The 22,807-nt window shown below is 43.3% G+C and overlaps 1 protein-coding gene across 1 annotated transcript; it reads right to left on the bottom strand.

Moving 5' to 3' along the window:
• Positions 1 to 233: 233 nt before the first annotated feature.
• Positions 234 to 21,981, bottom strand: LOC311130177 (protein AF-17-like). Its single transcript, XM_084162871.1, has 20 exons — positions 21,747 to 21,981; positions 20,427 to 20,506; positions 18,493 to 18,547; positions 18,208 to 18,317; positions 15,840 to 15,943; positions 15,627 to 15,720; positions 15,116 to 15,235; positions 14,909 to 14,995; positions 11,964 to 12,114; positions 10,842 to 11,702; positions 10,012 to 10,211; positions 9,114 to 9,231; positions 8,114 to 8,180; positions 6,526 to 6,674; positions 5,859 to 6,071; positions 5,510 to 5,586; positions 3,848 to 4,212; positions 3,438 to 3,495; positions 564 to 752; positions 234 to 288 (listed from the first exon to the last, which is right to left on the bottom strand). The coding sequence occupies exons 1-20, from the start codon at positions 21,853 to 21,855 to the stop codon at positions 253 to 255; spliced, it is 3,243 nt and encodes a 1,080-aa protein (XP_084018997.1). The 5' UTR covers positions 21,856 to 21,981; the 3' UTR covers positions 234 to 252.
• Positions 21,982 to 22,807: the final 826 nt, after the last annotated feature.

Here is a 22,807-nt window from a genome sequence, read left to right as displayed (position 1 = left end):
GCCTACACATACATACGGACCTAGAAGAAAAAAACTTCCTCAAATAAAAAATAACAACCGTTTAAGTCGGTTCCATTATACATTCATAAAAGAGGGGGAAAGACAGAGACGATAGAAGACAGAGAGTTCAAGAGTCTTTCAGATGGAGATTAAAGGTGACATTAGTTTCTGATGGAACAGCTCAATTACCTTCCTTCCCACCTGTTATAGCTGCTGTTATAGCTGCAACAGTTCAGACATGAAGAAGACATGTCAGCCATTCTTGTCTCCGCCCTTCTCTCCCATCCCCTGAAATCAAACACATTTAAAACTGACCTGTGAGTTTAGATGTTCAGCCCACACATATATTTGTCATCATTTATGGAGTATACACCTACAGTATTTCCTCAGGTTTAACAGCATCACAAAGCAAGTCAACATCAACAAAAGCAGTTTATTCTTTAAAGCTTCAGTTGATCAAGCATTGACATTGCTAAATGGCATATTATAATTATTATTATTATTATTATATACAGTGGTCTATTCAAATAAGGAGTCTTGAACAACTGCATATCGGCACTCACCCCGGGCTTGTGAAGTGCATTCTCCTGCAGGCCGAAGAGGGCGTTTCCCTGGCCACCCTGCAGGGGCGAGGCCCCCAGGTTGGGGGACTGGGCAGTGGGGGTGGAGGTGAGGGCCCCGGTCAGCGTGAGGCGCTGTAGCTCCCTCTGCCGCTGCTGTTGCAACATCTGATAGACCACCACCTGCTGCTCCTGGGACACACACAGCCCAAGAGATAAGGGACTTGGAAAATGGGTAGTGATATGCACATCCCAAATTAATCCATCGGTGCTGGGCCAAAAAAAGACCGCAGCATATACTGTATGCTGGGGTTTTTTCTCAATTAATTTTTTGGGACCAAAATAAACCTGGCCATGGTCACACTCATTGAATAATTATGGGTAACAGCCAAGCAGATTGGTAACTTTTTTTCTAATTTGGCACAGAGAAACTAGAGGCCATGAGTAACTTGGGCAAAAAGAATGCCACCGATTGGCCTATAGGTGGCACTGTTATAAGCAGTCTCACTTAAACCATCATATCCACCACCCCGTTTGACCTAGAGACTTGAAACTTTGTATGTACAGTTCCTTCAGAAAGTATTCACACCCCTTGACATTTTCCACATTTTGTTGTGTTACAGCCCAAATTTAAAATGGATTAAATTTAGATTTTGTGTCACTGGCCTACACACAATATCCCACAATGTCAAAGTGGAATTGTATTTTTAGAAATGTTTACAAATTAATTAAAAATGAAAAGCTGAAATGTCTTGAGTCAAGTATTCAACCCCTTTGTTATGGCAAGCCTAAATAAGTTCAGGAGTAAAAATGTGCTCAACAGGTCACATAATACTTTGCTTGGACTCACTCTGTGTGCAATAATAGTGTTTAAGATGATTTTTGAATGACTACCTCATCTCTGTACCCCACACATACAATTATTTGTAAGGCCCCTCAGTCGAGCAGTGAATTTCAAACACCATAAAGATTAGGGAGGTTTTCCAATGCCTGGCAAAGAAGGGCCACCTATTGGTAGATGAGTAAAAATAAAAAAGCAGACACTGAATATTTCTTTGAGCATGGTGAAGTTATTAATTACACTTTGGATGGTGTATCAATACACCCTGTCACTACATAGATACAGGCGTCCTTCCTAACTCAGTTGCCGGAGAGGAAGGAAACCGCTCAGGGAAAAGAAGAAAGCCTGTACAGAGTAAACATATTCCAAAACATGCATCCTGTGTGCACTAAGGCACTAAAGTAAAACTGCAAAGAAATTAACTTTATTTCCTGAATACAAAGCGATATGTTTGGGGAAAATCCAACACAACACATCACTGAGTACCAGTCTGCTTTCCAACAGAAACTGGGAGACAAATTCACCTTTCAGCAGGACAATAACCTAAAACACAAGGCCAAATATATAGTGGAGTTGGTTACCAAGATAACATTGAATGTTCCTGAGTTGCCTAGTTACAGTTTAAACTTAAATCGGCTTTAAAATAATAATGTGCAACTATTGTACAATCCAGGTGTGCAAAGCTCTTAGAGACTTACCCAGAAAGACTCACAGGTCAAAGGTGATTCTAACATGTATTGACTCAGGGGTGTGAATACTTGATACTAGATATTTATATATTTAATTTTCAATACATTTGCAAACATTTCTAAAAACATGTTTTCACCTCGTCATTATGGGGTATTGTGTGTAGATGGGTGAAAAAAACAAATATTTAATACATTTTGAATTCAGGCTGTAACACAACAACATTTGGAATAAGTCAAGGGGTATGAATACTTTCGTATGGCAACGTTGGTGTCTTTCCTCATGCTGAACTAATTTGCCTCAATGACCCATAACATCCGTCAGGACAGATTTTCCTCCATCTTGGGAATTTTGTTCTGTATTATTCAGGTCCAACCCCCATAACCGGACACCAAAGACAACCCTTGACCTCGTCCATCAGGTCAGGACAATCCAATCCAACAGCTTCTGGCTATGATGCAAGCTTTAAAGGCAACCGTCAAAAATCATGGAGTAATCTTGGAGCAGCTGAGGTTTCAGACGGTACCTTCTAGCACAAATTCCAGTCCAAAACAGTACTCCACACCAACGCAGCTCCCAGTGTTGGCATTAGCTACACCTGATCAAGCTCAGGCACCACCTGAACCACCAGCAGTGGGCCGCCAATCCAGGGCTGTAGCCGCAGCCTCCCCCTACCAATCACCTCGGCCACCTCACCCCCAGACTCATCCGATCCAACCTCTTCCTATCCAGCTCCAGCCTGTAGCACCCCCCTATCCAGCTCCACCAGCCTGTAGCGCCCCCTAACAAGCGTCTAGCTCCAAATAAAAAATCTGATTTGACGTGTCCATTTAAAACACTGTACATCCACTCCACAGTGGCTTATTAACTTGAAACTTGTCATCGCTATCATAGACGTCCCTAACATGAACCACACTGAATTTGGTAATGATATCTAAAAAAAACAAGGAAACTATTAATAACAACTCATTCTTCGCATATGTAACACTAATGCTCAAAATCATCTTCTCATGAACCATACGTCAGATTCACTCCAGATGTTGTATTTAGAATCATGATTGCACACAATGGAAGATAGTTCCTACATGATCGAGTGCTTTCTTTGTTATCCAACTGATCTTGTGTCCTTTTTGTCATCCTGTGAACCCCGTTCATTGCTGCTCGCAGCTATATCTCTTATTTCGGTCCTGACAATTCATCCATTAATACTGTTTCAGTTTTATCTTAACTTCTTATGATAACCATCTTATCATCACGGTTGTGTTGTATTGCGTTACCAAACATCAAGAGCATTTACTGCAAGTGTTTGCATGGCTGAGTGTGTTTGTAGGGCATGGTAGAGTCATTACTGGAGTGAAGTGCTGCTGGAGAAGGAGCTGCTTCTGCTGCTCAGACAGGAGGGAAGACCTGAAACACAACCATGTTAAATATTACTCATCATGGGACACTTCCAGTCCAAATAACACTTACCCAGCCAACCCATTAGTCACAACAAAAATCTATTACGGTAACAGTCTAGACCTAAATCAGTCAGCACAGCCATTCACAACATCAACCAACACAGTCACAACAAGAAATCAACTGTCTGTCACTGTCAGATTATATAAAAATGTATCGCTGTCACAAAAAGAGTGGCCGTGGCTATCACAACAACAACAACAACCGATCAACAGCAATAGACCAACAACATCATCACAAAACAATCAACCAACACTATCATTATACTTTTTTGGTGATCAGACAGGGAGGAGGTACTCACGGACTCATGCTCTTGGGGAGTTGCAGGCCCTGTGCCAGTGCCTGGGGGCCCAAAGGAGGAGGCTGGGGCCGCAGGGCAGGCAGGGTGGGCTGGGGGGCGTTCTGGACAGGCGACTGGATCACCCCGTTCAGGCTGCCCAGCACGCCGTTCATGTTCAGCTGGGGACTTCCTGCTAGGGAGGCCATGAGCCCGCCCACCATGGAACTGCTGGCCTGATTGAGGCCCCCCAGGCTGTCAGTCAATCCCCGCCCACCCAGCCCGTTCAGCAAGGGCTGGCCGAAGGAGGCGGGACTCTGCTGAGGAGGCGGGGTGCTCTGGAAGGAGAGGGATGAGCTACTGCGGGAGGGACTACCAGAGTGGAGCTCCTAGAGTCGGAAGATAAAAACACAGGGTAAAACTAATAGGACAGTTATGGTTCATTTAAAGGTGCAATCTGTACGTTTCATTTCCCCATATTTCACACATTACCATTCCCTCAATGTAACAACGCGCATGTCCCGCCCACCTGAGGATCTCTTTTCAGCCATCTATTTCCTGTGTTTGAGGGGTGAAAAATCCACTTGTCACTTTAATCTCACTGGATTAATTCCTTTCATTTCACTCCTGCGACTCTTTCATACTCTTGCTTGTGCCTGTCATTTTTTCCCGTTAACGTTACGACTGTGGAAATGTTTGTAATGACCTGTCAAACATACTCTGGTAATGGCTAAAATGGTCTCAATAGAATAAATTGTCTTTACATTGAATCTATAATAACGCTAAAGCTTCGTCAGGTATTTAACGCACCGTCTTGACACTTACATCACAAGAAACATTACTTTATTTTGATGCCCTGAAATGAAAGCAACTTCCGAAAATGAACACTCGGATTATAGTGATATTATGTTTGATCTCGCAAACAATGTAAAGTATGTTTAAATAGGTGTAATCTAGAGCGAAGCGTGTTGATTTTTACACCGAGGGTACCCTGCTATTGACGCACTTGTTGAATTATGCAAGACAAAGTGACAACAACAGTAATTAATGAGGCAGTCTAGACAGTGCAGGTAGGGTAGACAGAGCAAGTGTTTGGTTGTTGCAGCCCTGCTCCACCCCTTTATGTTAATCTGTTGCATATAGTCATAAATGTAAATATATATATATATTTTGTAACTGGTGTATTTATGCAAATGATGCACATAACATTTTCTTAATTTTAACACAAAATATAAAACAATACCTGATACAATAACAACATTTATATATGAGTGCATTCTAAGAAAAAAAGTGAAATTTTACAATAAATTGAATACCTGAATTCCCACCAAAATCCCTAAACTCCATTCATTATTTGTCCGTGCCAGTAAGATATTTTATGTGTTATAATTCTGTCAATATCTGATGGATTATAACAATTCTAAAAGTTTGGAGTATCTTCATCCATTGTCCTTCCGTTGCATTTATTCGAATGTTTTTAAAAACCTTTTAACAATTTAGATGGCCGTTGCTACTCAACGTACAAACAAGTAGAGGCAGCACTTTTGATTGGAAATTAAACTCAGATGTCACCTTTAATGCTACAGTTTGGGATAAAGGATAAGTGTAATGTATAACTGAACAGTGGGTTCAGGTATTGGTTGATACTATGGTGGTAAGGTATGGTGGGCACAAAGGGGTTCTCACCTCGGATGAGGTGATGAAGGAGGTATCATTCAGGAAGCAGCTTTTAGACAGGGGACTCTTATTGGTGCTGAGGGGGTCTATAGGGATAAGAGAGGTACACACACAGGGATATAGATACAGGGACAGGGAACCAACTCCAAAAACACAACACACAACCATCCAGATTATGATGACAAAAACAAGGTTTGTGTTTGGGGATGGTGGCATGTGGCACTCTTTCCAGACTTGGCCATAGATGTCATACAGACTAGCAAACTAACTCTAACAACAAATGAGGTAAGGAGGATGGAAAGCTTCTGAGAGGAGGTGAAGGAGGAGTGGAGGATGAGGAGGGTTTTCTGAATCTGACCGTGTGCGGAGGAGAGGAAGCTGATGTGGGTGGGGGTGGGCACTAGGCCCTGGGCGGAGTGGTGGGAGTGGTGGACCTGCAGGGGGAAGGAACAGGCCAGCTCCACGTTGAGCAGCTGCAGCCGCTCCTTCTTGGCCGTCAGGCTGAGGATCTGGTCCTGGAGACGCTGGTTCTCCTGCTGCAGCGAGTGGAGGGACTGGAGCATCTCTACAACTGGAGGAGAGAGAGAGATGGAAAGGGGGAAGGAGATGGGAGAGGGGGGAAGAGACAGGGAAAAGGGGTAGGAAAGAAAGTGAGAAAATTAGAGAGTGAGAGTATAGCACTGTATTAGAGTCACTTCTGTTTTTTGTTACAGCTTCCATACTGAGTGTTGTGTCGCACAGTGCTGTTTGTGCAAAGACAGGTCCTAAGGGATACACTAATGATCATTGCTGAAGAGCACAGCGCATTTGAAATGATCTGAAAGCAAGAAGATCAGTGTATCAGACTGACTCGGGTTGATAAGAATCCATTTAATCTTCAAAGAGTCCAAAAATACATTTTACAGTGGGTGTGTATGACAGACTGTGTCATAAAGGCAGACACATCGCCCAAAAAAGACAAACGGAAAATTCTCAGAGAATGAAGATATATTATAGACTGCCACAAAGCATCCCAGTGTACTTACTGTTGGCTCCCATCTCTCCGTTGCCATGCTTCTCCAGGAGGAGCTCTATGTGGGAGCTGGATGGAGGGACGTTTTCAGGGCGACCTCTGACCCCAGGGCCCACGCCCTCTCTCTGGTCAAACAGCAGGGGCAGACTGCTCATAGGAGACCTGTGAGAAGAACAGTGGTAAATGAACGGGGATACGGCTACAGAGAACAGAAACAGATTGAAATGGAATAAAGGTGATACACAAGAGACAGAATGAAATGGAAAGGTAAAGTATACAAAAGTAAAAGTGAGTGTGAGAACAGTGTTGACAATAACAGTGAGAGAGATTAGTGTTGATAGTAACAGTTAGAGAGAACAGTGTTGATAGTGAGAGAATAGTGTTGATAGTGACAGTGAGAGAGAATAGTATTGATAGTGACCGTGAGAGAGAACAGTGTTGATAGTAACAGTGAGAGAGAACAGTGTTGATGGTGTCAGTAAGAGAGAATAGTGTTGATAGTAACAGTGAGAGAGAACAGTGTTGATGGTGTCAGTGAGAGAGACCAGTGTTGATAGTGAGAGAATAGTGTTGATAGTGACAGTGAGAGAGAATAGTATTGATAGTTACAGTGAGAGAGTGTAGTGTTGATAGTGAGAGAATAGTGTTGATAGTGAGAGAATAGTGTTGATAGTAACCGTGAGAGAGAATAGTATTGATAGTGACAGTGAGAGAGAACCGTGTTGATAGTACCAGTGAGAGAGAACAGTGTTGATAGTAACAGGGAGAGAGAATAGTGTTGATAGTGACAGTGAGAGAACAGTGTTGATAGTAACAGTGAGAGAAAAACAGTGTTGATAGTAACAGTGAGAGAGAACAGTGTTGATAGTGAGAGAATAGTGTTGATAGTGACAGGGAGAGAGAATAGTGTTGATAGTGACAGTGAGAGAGAACAGTGTTGATAGTAACAGGGAGAGAGAATAGTGTTGATAGTGACAGTGAGAGAGAACAGTGTTGATAGTAACAGTGAGAGAGAACAGTGTTGATAGTGAGAGAATAGTGTTGATAGTGACAGTGAGAGAGAATAGTATTGATAGTTACAGTGAGAGAGTGTAGTGTTGATAGTGAGAGAATAGTGTTGATAGTGACAGTGAGAGAGAATAGTATTGATAGTGACCGTGAGAGAGAACAGTGTTGATAGTGAGAGAATAGTTTTGATAGTGACCGTAAGAGAGAATAGTATTGATAGTGACAGTGAGAGAGAACAGTGTTGATAGTGAGAGAATAGTGTTGACAGTGACAGTGAGAGAAAATAGTGTTGATAGTGACAGTGAGAGAAAATAGTGTTGATAGTGACAGTGAGAGAGAACAGTGTTGATAGTGAGAGAATAGTTTTGATAGTGACCGTAAGAGAGAATAGTATTGATAGTGACAGTGAGAGAGAACAGTGTTGATAGTGAGAGAATAGTGTTGACAGTGACAGTGAGAGAAAATAGTGTTAATAGTGACAGTGAGAGAAAATAGTGTTGATAGTGACAGTGAGAGAGAACAGTGTTGATAGTGACAGTGAGAGAAAATAGTATTGATAGTGACAGTGAGAGTAGAGTCATAGAGAAACTTACTGTGAGGAAAGGCTCTCTCGTGGCGAGTTGTCGTGACATGGGAAGCGACAGTCGTCCATCTCGGACTCTGAGAGGAGAGAGGGCAATCACGATAAACTACCAAGTAGCTACAGTAAGGGAGAGTGGGGTAAGTTGAGCCATTTTTTACATTAAGCATCACTCCGTCAAGGGAAATATAGTATTTCTTTCTGTTTTGAAAACATAGCTTGTCCAAACAAAAGTGGTCTCTTGGCACAACTTAGTTGAGCCGTGGGACAGGGTAAGTTAAGACAACTTAGTTGAGCTGTGGGACAGGGTAAGTTAAGACAACTTAGTTAAGCCGTGGGACAGGGTAAGTTAAGACAACTTAGTTGAGCCGTGGGACAGGGTAGGTTAAGACAACTTAGTTGAACTGTGAGACAGGGTAAGTTAAGACGACTTAGTTGAGCCGTGGGACAGGGTAGGTTAAGACAACTTAGTTGAACTGTGAGACAGGGTAAGTTAAGACAACTTAGTTGAGCCGTGGGACAGGGTAGGTTAAGACAACTTAGTTGAACTGTGAGACAGGGTAAGTTAAGACAACTTAGTTGAGCCGTGGGACAGGGTAAGTTAAGACAACTTAGTTGAGCCGTGGGACAGTGTAAGTTAAACTGCCTACAAATGTCTGTACTAAATGTAATATTACCATTACCTTTTTAAAACCATGTCTATCTTTATTTCCCCAACACAATTCAAAGCAATCACAATTGCTTTTTGTCTTTTAATAATTTTAAGCATCTTTTAACAGAGGCTTAACACCTAACAAACACTTTGTACTTTTTTAACACTTTTAACATAGGCCAGGCCCTGTTGTTTCCTCATATTCCAGAGATAATGCCTTGCAAAATTATTAATTTTGTGTATAGTTTCCTAGAAACAAGGGTGGCTCAACTTACTCCTTTGGTTCAATTTACCCCACTCTCCCCTATGTAACTTCATAGCAAACATAAGTATCTCACTAACGAGCGTGTGTGTGTGTTACCTGGAAGTGAGGTCTGGGCTTGGCTGAGTAGTGAGGGCAGTGTAGGGGCAGTAGAAAGGATCCTGCCAAAGGGCTGAGAGGAGCTGAGGTTGTAGGAAGAACTGGAACATGGGTGGACCTACAAGGGTTTAACACACAGAGAACAAAGTTAGGATCTAATTTACCTGGCAACTGAATACATGTGGGATACTATTTTAGTTTTAACATGATATCATTGATAAGCTCAGTCATGGGCTGCGTTTCAAATGGCACTATATATTCCCTGCATAGTGCACTACCTTGACCAGAGCCCTATGGGCCCTGGTCAAAAGTAGTGCACTACAGATGTAGGATCTTAATTTGATCACCCTGTTGTAGGAGAACCTTCCTGCAATGCAGGACATTTTTAACTTGTAGTGTATTTGCTTTAGCAAACTGGTTCAAATTAAGATCATACATCGTGGTCCTCTGTAGCTCAGCTGGTAGAGCACGGCGCTTGTAACGCCAAGGTAGTGGGTTCGATCCCCGGGACCACCCATACACAAAATATGTATGCACGCATGACTGTAAGTCGCTTTGGATAAAAGCGTCTGCTAAATGGCATATTATTATTATATTATTATCTGTATATAGGGAATAGGGTGCCATCTGGGGTGCAGACTAAAGCTCTGCTACCTGACCCAAGCTTGACGGGCTCCGACATTATACATCGGGTTAGGGCTGGGTAGGGCCTGTTTTTTCATCAATAACTAGGATTTACTAACTGAGGAAGGTTTCGGGTTTCGGGCAGGGCCTTACATTTGGCAGAGGCAATCGGACCTGGGTAGGGTAGGGCCTGAATGTCATGGACATGTGTAGGGCTTAAAATGAATGTCCGTGCAGGGCTCTAACGCAGACATGATGTTGATTTCTGGAGTACCTGTGTGTTGGGGGCAGAGTTGACTGGTTGAAGTGACAGTGTGGAGACGTGAGATGGCAGGAGTCCTGAAGAGAGAGCGGTGCTACATATGCCCCCGCCCAACGATAGAGGGGTGGTGCACACCCCTCCGCCCAAAGACAAAGGGGTGTTACAGACACCCCTACTCAAAGACAGAGGGTCCTTGTGACTGATGTAGTTTCCTAAAGAAGAGAATAATATCAGACTTAATTCATAAATGCAATTAATTTATAGAACACACACATGCACATATGTACAGACACATACACACACACAAGCGCACACCTAAAAGTGCTAAGGTTCTATCTTCTGAGAGTAGAGCAAAAGCAGGATGTCAACCCAGCCATTGACGCACACGCTCTCACTGTTGACACTACACACAACACCACAATCTAGCAAATCTCTTTACTACGCACAGATCACTAACTACCTAAGGCCAGATTTATTATGTATGTGCAAAGCTTGCACTTCTAGTTCTGTTCAAAAATTCATAAGCAACAAAGGGTTCTTTACTCTTATTGTTACTCAATCTGTTACTTTTCTTCATCCTTTTCTTTCTCTCTAGTGCAAATATGTACAAGCTTAAATCTGCCCCCCATTTTCTAAATGAGGTATCTAGCTACCTGAACATCTCTAAATACACATACTTATACTTATAACGTGTACGTTCATCATTCACAGTCACAATACATAGAAATGCGGTGTATTATTTCCACATGCAAGTGCACACTTGCAGTCACTTGTGCGCTCACAGGAAGCTAGAGGGCTACCACACAGCACACCCACTCAGACGGATCTGGTGAGAAACTCACCGGAGCCGAGCAGCGTATTGCCGCGGCCTGTGGAGAAACTGACGCTAGAGGAAGTGGAGGAGGAGGGGAAGGAGGAGGAGGAGAGGGAGGAGGTGTGCAGGGTGGAGGAGTACGCTGTGTGGGGGAGGGTGGGGGAGCTGGGGAAGAGCGAGGAGGACAAGGTGGAGGAGGTTAGGGGTGGAGGTGGAGCAGGAGCCGTGTGGTGATGGTGCTGACGGTACTCCTCCTCTCGCCTCTCCGTCCGCTCCCGGTTCTTGCTCCCCCGTGGGCGCCCCGGTCCGTGCCGGCTCTTCTTGTTGCCACGGTGCCTCCTCTCCCGGTGTGTTGGCAGCGGTGGTGGGGGCGTGGCCTTGTCTTCCTCTAGGTCGGCCTCCTCCAGTATAGGGGGCGTGGCTAGGTGCGGGGACTTGAGAAGCGACTTGGAAGGCTTGTAGTCCCCCGAGGAAGAGGAGGAGGAGATTTTGCGGAGCTTGCTGCTGCCGCCGCCTAGCCCACCCGAGGAGGAAGTGATGCGCATGATGGAGCCGAAGGTGGAGATGGTGACCTTGGTCTCGAAGGAGCTGGCCTCGCCCTCTGACCTCTCGTGACCCTGCGACGACCCTCCGTGAGGTCCGTCAACCGGGGTCAGGGCCGGGGGCTGCATGGAGGCCTTGTTGTGGTATTTACTATTGTCCAATTCCTCTTCCTCTTCTTTCTCTTCTTCCCTTTCCTCCTCCTCTTCTTCGTCATCTTCCTCAGGCGCTGTCCGTCTGGTCCGCTCTTCGTGGTGCTCCTCAGCACCGTGCTCGTCCTCTCCTCGGTCGGGGTCACACTCCAAACGAGAGGTAGAGGAGAACGGGAGGAAGTCTTGGGAGCCGCCACCTGGGAATACACACCATAGTTATACCTAAACACAGCACAATAACCAGACAACACTATACGGTGCAGTTATACCTAAACCATTATAAAACAAACGTTCAGACTAAACACAGTGAAGTTATACCAAAACAAAGAGCTAAAAATCGAGCAGTTCTGCACTAGAGAGTTATGGATTTGGTTATTCACAAACAAACAGAACTGAATGAGAAGTTACTTGGACACAAAATGGCCGGTTGGTTGGTCCATAAAGGATTAGGTTTGTACCAGTGTTGAAGGGACTGGAGGAGCAAGAGGAAGAGGAGCAGCTCTTGCCAATGCTTCCTGTCTTCTTACTGCGATGTCCCAGCTGACTGTGAGAGCTCAACCTCTTCGAATTCCCCTCGCTGTCCTTGTTGCCGTGGTGACCCGACGACAACTACATCAACAACACAGAGAGGTCACGGGGGAAAATGTGTCATTATAGAGTGAGAAGCGGTTTGATGTAATAGATTAAAGCCATTTACGCTCATTAGAAAGTATTGTTAGACGGTCCTATTACAGTTTTTCTCAATTGCTAAAACACTAAACCCTATTGTCTGAACCAAATGCTCAGTTGCCTGAACCCACTGATTAAATCAATCACTCTTTTGGCAAAACCATAAGCACTTTTCACCTGTTTAGACATAACTTGCCAACACATTTTCATTGTGATGCACCCGTGCTGCATAATGGTGAGCACAGGTGACAAAAGTCAAACACAATTAGAGCACAGGTGTCACCACTTGAACACAACAACTCAAAATTGATCACACTTGTGGCTAATGATGTGAGGGAACATATACAGTAAGCCAGTTCAGAGAGCACTGGTTTGTGAGGCCCTACAATGGATAGAAATCTGAGAGGAAGAGTTCGTGTGAGAGGAGGTCGAGGTGGTCGAGGTGGTCAGCGAAGACAAAGAACAGTAATATCTGATGAAATCAGAGCTACTGTGATTGACCATGTTCTTGTCCATGGTATGAGCATGAGGGAGGCTGGACAAAGGGTACAACCAAACATCAGTAGATTCACTGTGTCCACCATAATCCGAAGATTTAGAGAAGAGAACAGGTAATTACCTTTTTTTGACATTATAGTACAGTATGTAAATGTTGACAGCAATTACTGTATGACATACTATATACTGTACCACAGTATACTGTAAGTAAATATATGTTTCAGTACATCACTGTACCAATGTACTGTAGTATTGTAACGGAGGGTTGGTCTAACTGTTTGTAGGACTAGTATTCCATGTATATTTTTTGTAACTCCATGTTCTCTTTTTGTAGAATTGAAAGACTGCCACATGGGGGTGGGAGGACAGGTATGTTCTCCCCACACCAAGAGACCCTAATTGTTGATATGGTCCGTGAGAACAATGCCATTAAACTGAGCGAAATTCAGCAGAAGATCATTGAGGACCATTTAAATTTTGAGGGTATCAACAGTGTCAGCCTCTCTACTGTTGATCGTGTCCTCAAGCGCAACAGACTGCGCATGAAACAGCTATACAGAGTGCCCTTTGATCTCAACTCAGACAGAGTCAAAGAGCAAAGATTCCAGTATGTACAGGTTGGCATATATCCAGACACATTCAATGTTGATTACTCTAAGTAGTGATTTACTGTAGTGGCCTAAATCACTTTTTCCGTATCACTTACAAAACTATATCTATTTCTACAGAGGGTTTTTCAACTGGATGCAATGGAAAGACCCCATCAATACATCTACATGGATGAAGCTGGGTTTAATCTCACCAAAAGGAGGAGAGGCTGTAATGTGATTGGCCATCGGGCCATTGTTGGTGTTCCTGGGCAGCGTGGTGGCAATGTCACATTATGTGCTGCCATCAGCAATCATGGGGTTGTCCACCATCATGCCAACCTGGGGCCCTACAACACTCACCAGCTCCTCATTTTCCTCAATCACATGCGAGATGCTTTGTTAGGGCAGCAGGATGAGCATCCCATCTATGTTGTTGTTTGGGACAATGTGAGTTTTCACAGAGCCCTCCAGGTTAGAGAGTGGTACAATATGAACCAAGGTTTTATCAATCTTTGCCTTCCACCGTACTCCCCTTTCCTAAACCCCATTGAGGAATTATTCTCCTCATGGCGGTGGAAGGTATATGAACGCCAACCTTACACCAGGGTAAATCTCCTGCAAGCCATGGGACTTGCCTGTGGTGACATAGGTGTGGAGGCATGCCAAGCCTGGATACGGCATGCCAGGGGTTTTTTCCCCCGTTGCCTGGCCAGACAAAATGTGGCCTGTGATGTGGATGAAGTCCTGTGGCCTGACCCAGTACGGAGACATGATGCTGTGGCTGAGTAATGCACTTATTTGTATATTTTTGTACTTTATTTTTACATGGGCTTACTGTACACAAGTGGCAAACGCATAAGATTTCTGTTTGTTTTTACAAGTGCTACATGTAAATGCACAAGATTTCTGTTTTGTCTTTTTGTACAAGTGCTAAATGCACAGTTTTTTTTTGTTTTGCAACATGCATTTAGCCTACAGTGAACAATAAACATTTATTTCTCCAGCTTCATGTCCTGAGCATTATGTTTTCTATGTTTCTACGTAGTGTTTAGTGACTGTTCAGTAGTGTTTTTTATTTTGATTGACTCGGGGCACGATTTGACAACATAGTTCAGTTTTGAGCACAGATTGAACTGTTTTGAGGTGAAAGTTTGGTTTTGCAAGAAGAGTCTGAGGTTTTGTGAATGTAGCTTGAAAATTGGGTTTTGTGTTCACAGTTAAGAGAAAAGGAGAGCAGCTTTCAAGAAATGTGTCTTAGCAATCGAGAAAAACTGTAAGAGAGTTCAACCAAGGACCTCATCTGGATAAAACCATTTTCACAAATGTATCAACTTAGCAATACGCAATAGTTCAAACTATTTAGGAGTCCAAATGGTTATATTAGAACAATGTAGAAAGACAGATAGGACGGGTGGATGTGGGGAAAGATAGAGAGAGAGAGAGAGAGAGAGAGATATGAGAGAGAGAGTGAGAGAGAGAGAGAGAGAGAGAGAGAGAGAGAGAGATAGAGAGATATGAGAGAGAGAGAGATATGAGAGAGAGAGAGAAAGAGAGAGAGAGAGAGAGAGAGAGAGATATGAGAGATATGAGAGGTTAGAGACTGAGTGCACGTAGGGGTGTAAATATTGGGGTTGGCTAGGCTTTACCTTGTCCATGCTGCTGGACAGTGAGGACCCCTGACCATCAGATGACTTTTTATGCCGCTCCTTTTGCCTCATCTTGTCCTTGTGACTCTGAATGAAACCAAAGGGAGAGGCTGAGGATTTGAGCATTCATGCAAATACAGCAATACAAGCCACACAAAGCAATAGTCAAATGCACGTTCAGTATGTACACAATACACACACACTCACCTTCCTGGGCCTGTGGTGGTGGGAGCCGTGTTTGTCCTGGGAGGGGGAGGTGGAGCGCCCCCTAGAGTGGCCGAAGGAGCTGCGTTCGGTGTTCTCCCCACTGGAGCGCATCTTCTTCTGCTACAGGAACCCACAGTGGAGAGGTAGAGAATCACACTGCTGCCAACAGTAACAATCACAGGGGCAAGTACAGCTAGAGGGGCAATAGCTAGAGGGGCAATAGCTAGTGGGGCAATAGCTACAGCTACAGGGGCAACTAGGTGGTAGTAGCTAGAAGGGAAACTGTCACAGGGGATATTTCTCTACACAGGCTTGAAAAGCTATGCCTCCTTGCCTTCCTCAATGCAGTATGTGAATGGAAGTTACAAATCCAACTGAAAAGTTGTAAATCCTTTCCAAAGCCTTCTTTTTACACCATATAACACATTTACACATTTCATGCCATTTAAAGAAGAATTGGAGATCTCATGGAAAGCTGAAAACAGAGTCGAATAGATTGCCAGTCTCTTACCATCTTGCTGTAATGGTGCTTGCAGTAGCCACAGTACTTGACGTTGTCAGCCTCAGGGCCCTCCTCCTCACACAGCAGGCCAGCCATCTGAGCACTGCACAGGGTCAGACAGTCAGACAGACGGGAGAGGACACACACACACACAGTCACACACACAGACACACACACAGACACACACACACACACACAGACACACACCCACAGACCACTCACCAGGTGACGTGGAAGGCTTGTCGACAGCCCTGGCGGTTGCACGTCATGCAGGCTCCACAGGCAGCCTTGCTCTCTCGCCCGTGGTCTTCACAGATATAACACGTCTAAAGACAGAGGAGGAGAAGAAGAAAAATGGTGGAAAAGAAAGATAAAAAAGAATGACGACTGACCAGAACATATCTCCTCTTATCAACAGCAGATGTCAACCTGAAATCACACACATATGTAATGGGCAGACTTAGCTATGGAAGGTAAATCAGTCGTTCCACGAAATGAGTGGCTTTTGCGTCCCTTTGATATTTTATGTAGAAATTGTGCACAGATATTGCATTTTAAAATCCTGTTATATTACTGTAAATGCCCTTTAATATAGACCACATGGAAGATTTTTTATATGAATAAAGACTTGCTAAAGTGCCAAAATTCAGCAATATGACATGTCCCTCTGTGCATCCTCCGTGACTTATATGAAGATTTTAACCCACTTAACCCCAACATTTGTCCAAGTTTTTACCATCATTGTAAAGCCCTAGTTATTTGGTCGCTTTGACAGTCATTTCTGAAGATAATTATTTATTTCATGTTATTAGTGATTCATTTTAAGGTCAACCCTGTTACGTGAACTGAACTCTCGTTTTAATATGGGGAAAGTATTGCTTTTTTTAAATGGAAAATTCAAGAGACATTGAATATCTAATAGTGAAGTCATAGTTTAAAAGCAGGTAAACTGGTTCTACTCTTTTTGGCCATTTTCTGGCGTTTTGTGGTGGAAAACTGAGCGGGTCGAGCATAACACGTCAACCCTGTTACCCATAGATAGACAGACTATATAAATTGTGAAGCATGCATTCAATTGCCTCTCCCTATCGCACACAACAAGCCTCCATTCCCCCTGTCACAAGGGGATTCATGGCTGATTTTAGATGAAGTCATCAACCCTGTTACTGTATTTGGCACTTAATAGGCACTTACTATAGTCATTTTTTAAGTTGAACATGTGCTCTTTATGACAGAATGATAAAATTAGGTGAAATAAAAAGTTACACTACTCAAAAAGTACCTAATTGGTGGAACGACCCAAATCTAGATGTCTGTAGTGTCCCAAATGCCATCCTATTCCCTATATAGTGCACTACCTTTGACCAGGGCCCATAGGGATAAAAAGTAGTGCACTATACTCTAGGCTCTGGTCAAAAGTAGTGCACCACATAGAGAATACGGTGCCATTTGGGATGCACACTGTGTGATACTGTTCAACTGTATGGGCCTCACCAGCGCCCAGAGCCCAACCCTAGCCTGTCATTGATAGCAGCCTTTTATGAAACATTCTGCCCCCCTTCCTGTTCAAATCTCGCTCCCCCACGGCTACTACCCAGACAGAGGGGGCTGGCTGTCTACGGGGGCACGAGAGGCCTAGCAACAGGTGCTGGACAAAGGAACAGCGGGCTCCTTCTCTTTCTTCTCCCTTCATCTGCCCCTCCTCTCCCCTTCTGAGCCATATGTATCGTGGGCCGAAGGGAAACAGAGAAACAGCATCTGGAGCTACTGTAAAGGAGGGAGGGTGGTGGGCTTATTGAGTCTTCACTCATTGTCTGCATCCCAAATGGCACCCTATACTCTGTGTAGTAAAGCTACTTTTGACCAGGGCCTATAGGGGATAGGGTACTATTTGGGACACGGCCATTGTCCACTCAAACGCTCTCTAAGAATGCAGGGCAGCAAATCCGGATGAATGGCTCTGACAACCCAGACCAGAGAGGTGCAAGCCATTTACTGTAGCTTCACCTGACACTGTAACATGAGACCACTACCAGACAAGCACTCACTATTGTACAGCAGCAAGCATCTTAGTAGCTTCCCATTGACTCTAATAGAAATGTAATCTAATCATATAAAAGCTTTCGTTCAAAAAATCTGTCTGATGGGCGTATGTTGAATATAGATTTTTCCACAATAGCGATCACTCAAGACCATTAGGCCTAAAAGCATGCAGACTGTGGTGGGATACATGGCACATTACCATCCAGATGCCAACTCTAAATGGGCTAACTTGCAGCGAGGACTTCAAAGAGAAGGCTTTGGAAAAACTCTGGAGGATCTCATGAAAGCTTTGCGTGTGCAAAAATATATTGTATACTAATGACTGCCTGCAAATCACAGAATCTGACAAAAATGTCCTCACGCGTTTGTGTGGAATATTCAAGATAGGCACATTGATGAACAACCATTTACTCTGGCTAAATAAACAATATATCCAATTTGATTAAATCTTGATAGGCCTATACAATGCATTTCAAATGACAGTCAGAACACCCTTCACAAAAGACAAACAAGGTTATCAAAAGTTGAAGTGAACAGTGAAGAATACCTTGATGTATCTGTCGTGAGGGACGTACTGCAGCACTATAGGCTCCATGGTGAGAACGTTGGCAAACTGCACCTCGGGAATATAGAGCGCACACACCACATGGGCCCAGCCTGGAGAGAGAACAGCTCACATTAGTACACACACATACACACACCCTGACGTGCATACACACACATTAACACTAATAATATATTTGTAAAACAAGGCAAACGTGGAGGAAGGCGGGATTGATGGAAAGTGGAGGATGAAGGATAGAGGGAAGAAAGTCAGCGTTCAGTTGTTTACCTCCACTGTCTGTCCTCTTGAGGGCGCCATCTTTGTGAGGGCACAGCTCACATCTCTGATGAGAAATGAGAGCACACCTCACAATAACCAACTACGCACAGTAGCTTCAATAGCATACTGTACTATCAGAGTTATTACTACAACAGGCAGGGTTATGCTGTACATTGATAGAGATGCAGTATATTACATTGATTTTAATGAGTATATGGATAATATATTGATATATTGGACATACAGCACCAGTCAAAAGTTTGGACACACCTACTCGTTCCAAGGTTTTTCTTTATTTTTACTCTTTTCTACATTTTACATTTTAGTCATTTAGCAGACGCTCTTATCCAGAGCGACTTACAGTTAGTGAGTACATACATTATTTGTATATTTTTTTATACTGTCCCCCCGTGGGAATTGAACCCACAACCCTGGCATTGCAAACGCCATGCTCTACCAACTGAGCTACATCCCTGCCGGCCATTCCCTCCCCTACCCTGGACGACGCTGGGCCAATTGTAGATTGTAGAATAATAGCGAAGACATCAAAACTATGAAATAACACATATGGAATCATGTAGTAACCACAAGAGTGTTAAACAAATCAAAATATATTTGAGATTTGAGATTCTTCAAAGTAGCCACCCTTTGCCTTGATGACAGCTTTGCAAACTCTTGGCATTCTCTCAACCAGCTTCATGAGGTAGTCACCTGGAATGCATTTCAATTAACAGGTGTGCCTTGTTAAAAGTTAATTTGTGGAATTTATTTCCTTCTTAATGTGTTTGAACCAATCAGTTGTGTTGTGACAAGGTAGGGGTGGAATACAGAAGATAGCCCTATTTGGTAAAAGACCAAGTCCATATTATGGCAAGAACAGCTCAAATAAGCAAAGAGAAACGATGGTCCATCATTACTTTAAGACATGAAGGTCAGTCAATCCGGAACAGTGCAGTATCAAAAACCATCAAGCGCTATGATGAAACTGGCTCTCATGAGGACCGCCACAGGAAAGGAAGACCCAGAGTTACCTCTGCTGCAGAGGATAAGTTCATTAGAGTTAACTGCACCTCAGATTGCAGCCCAAATAAATGCTTCACAGACTTCAAGTAACAGACACATCTCAACATCAACTGTTCAGAGGAGACTGCGTGAATCAGGCCTTCATGGTCGAATTGCTGCAAAGAAACCACTACTAAAGGACACCAATAAGAAGAAGATATTTGCTTGGGCCAAGAAACATGAGCAATGGACATTAGTAGGTCAACGGATGATCTCTGCATGTGTGGTTCCCACCGTGAAGCATGGAGGAGGAGGTGTGATGGTGTGGGGGTGCTTTGCTGGTGACACTGTCAGTGATTTATTTAGAATTCAAGGCACACTTAACCAGCATGGCTACCACAGCATTCTGCAGCGATACACCATCCCATCTGGTTTGCGCTTAGTGGGACTATCATTTGTTTTTCAACAATGACCCAACACACCTCCAGGCTGTGTAAGGGCTATTTGACCAAGAAGGAGAGTGATGGAGTGCTGCATCAGATGACCTTGCTTCCACAATCACCCGACCTCAACCCAATTGAGATGGTTTGGGATGAGTTGGACTGCAGAGTGAAGGAAAAGCAGCCAACAAGTGCTCAGCATATGTGGGAACTCCTTCAAGACTGTTGGAAAAGCATTCCTCATGAAGCTGGTTGAGAGAATGCCAAGAGTGTGCAAAGCTGTCATCAAGGCAAAGGGTGGCTACTTTGAAGAATCTAAAATCTTAAATATATTTTGATTCGTTTAACACTTTTTTGGTTACTACATGATTCCATATGTGTTATTTCATAGTTTTGATGTCTTCACTATTATTTAACAATGTAAAATTTTTTAATAAATTAAGAAAAACCCTTGAATGAGTAGCTGTGTCCAAACTTTTGACTGGTACTGTATATACTCACCACTCTTGCAGCTCTCTCCTGAGACTCACATTTTCGACAGAACCACGGTCCAGTGGGCACCTGGACGATGCCATAGCACGCTGTGACACACACACACACACACACACACACACACACACATAAAGACACAAATACAGACACATCTTTAGTCTACCACTCAAATGAATGAGACACAAACAAAGGAGCCAAAACCGATACATAACTTATTAGATATGTAACTAACTAACTTCTTGGTATACCTTCAACATTTAATTTGTATTTTTTTTTTTTACTGTTGAGAGCAAGCATAGAGTAAGTAAGTAGCCTTGCACAAGCCTTGGCTTGTGAGAGCCGGAACGACTCATAGGAGCAAGAGCTGTTTCTGTAGCTTGAAGCAGCTTGATGTACAAGTACACCCCCTGGACAGGATGCTAGTCTATTGCAGGGCTTTACCCCCAATCTATCTCCTTAATGCTGAGTGCCAAGCAGAGATGCAGCAGGTCCCATTTTTACAGTCTTTGGTATGACTCGACCGGGGATCAAACTCCCAACCTTATCAGGACAGACACTCTTACCACAAGGCCACTGAATTAAGAGAAGGCATAGTTAGGGCATAAAGTTAAGTGTGACAATGATTTATAGATTTCTTGTCACAGATATTCCCGAGATGATCCCAATATTGATAGGCTCTTGAAGTAGGTCACCTTTTTCAAAGAATGGTGGTGGTTTGAATGCAGCCATAGGGGGTTTACTTTGCAAGACATAGGCTGATTTATAATAATATGACATTAATAACAGTTTATAAACTCAGATTGTATTGTGTGTCGGCTACATACGATATTGTAATTGATGTTTCCTTCATAACACAATAAATAAAAGCCTTGGGTGATATCCTGTGAAGGTGTGCACAACTCTTAAAGCCTTACAACTGTAAAGATTTACATATTAAATAATAATTGTTGGCTCTTATTAAAATCCAAACTCATGGACATACAGGGGATACAAAGATGTAAACAAAGCATGTGGATACATAGTTGAGGAAACAATGCATCCGGAAGGCCCGATAGGCCAGCTAGTCTGCTGCTCCAGTAGTAGCAAATGCTTGCTAACCCTGCGTGACTTAGTATCGAATAATAGCCACGCTACCAAAACCGCAACAGTCCGCGCCATAAGGGCTTAATGTAATTTTCTATGTCCCCTCTCTCGCGCTCGCACCACGTCAACGCGTGCTGAAGGAAAACACCCCCTCCCACATAAACACAGACACGCGCGCACGTAGGCACGCACCACCCCATCCTTCCTCAATACCGTAATTACATTGTAATATAGCAAGCTAGTTACCCTGATGCACAGCGACGCTGCACCCGTGCCCATCACAGTATACAAGAGGATTTTCAGCCCAGCCTCGCTCATCGGAACACACGCAGCAACCTCCAACCATTTCCCGCATACTGTTCCCATACGGTATTTTATACGGTTTTGCGACGACTTAATTCGCCAGGGTGTCAAGTAGGCCCTGACTTCAACGGTGTATCAAACATGGTAGTCGGTAGTCGTGCTACACTGCAACCACGAATGAATTTCAGCGTGGGATTCGGGTACGGCGAGTTTTCCGTGATGTCTTCCCGTCCCCTGTAGAACCGATGCAGTGCGCATGCCCACATCTGCAGGCAGAATAGTCTCACTGTGAAGATGACAATATTTCCATCCCTTGAAGTTATGTCCTCAGTTCTCCATGCTCAATGACAATATATATGCACCCTTTCTACATTATAATGACAAAACAGCCCGATCTCTTGCTGTCGAAAAGCAATAATGACAAAAGTGTAGACTAAAGCATGCCTCTTCTCTTTGAACTGTGGATTAAAGCACTTTAAATGCATAGCGCCATCTTTAGGGATCAGACAAAACAGAATTGTCTAGGCCTGCTAGCCTAAATTGAATATCCAGACATAGTTTGGGGAAACTGTTAATATCATTCAAAAAATATGTAGGCCAGGCCAACTACTTTGCAGATTTATTTTGAGACTTTATAACAACTATATCCAATATGTAGGCATATTAAAAAGTATTATCATAATAATAGTCTATAAAACAGAATCAGATAACGTATGTTGTACTAGTGGCATTATAATGTCTCATAATGATGGCTGCTTAAAAAGAGGTCAAGAAAATACAATTGTAGGCTAATAATGCGTTTTATTGGGCACTTGTGTGATGTGTTATGTAAAGCATTGTTGTAAAACCTTAGACTGCAAAGCCTTACATGACTTATTACACGATCTTTCTCAAAAAGTGAACTGTAATATTAGAGATTAATGCATAAACGTGAGAGAAAAAAAACAATACAATATAATAATGTCTGTAATAGCCTAAAGATTACCACTATTGTTCATGAACAT

Source organism: Coregonus lavaretus (genome assembly GCF_964263955.1).
Source record: "Coregonus lavaretus genome assembly, chromosome: 6".
Lineage (NCBI taxonomy): Eukaryota > Metazoa > Chordata > Actinopteri > Salmoniformes > Salmonidae > Coregonus > Coregonus lavaretus.
The sequence above is the reverse complement of the archived record's forward strand: the minus strand, read 5'-3'. Positions and strand labels throughout refer to the sequence as shown.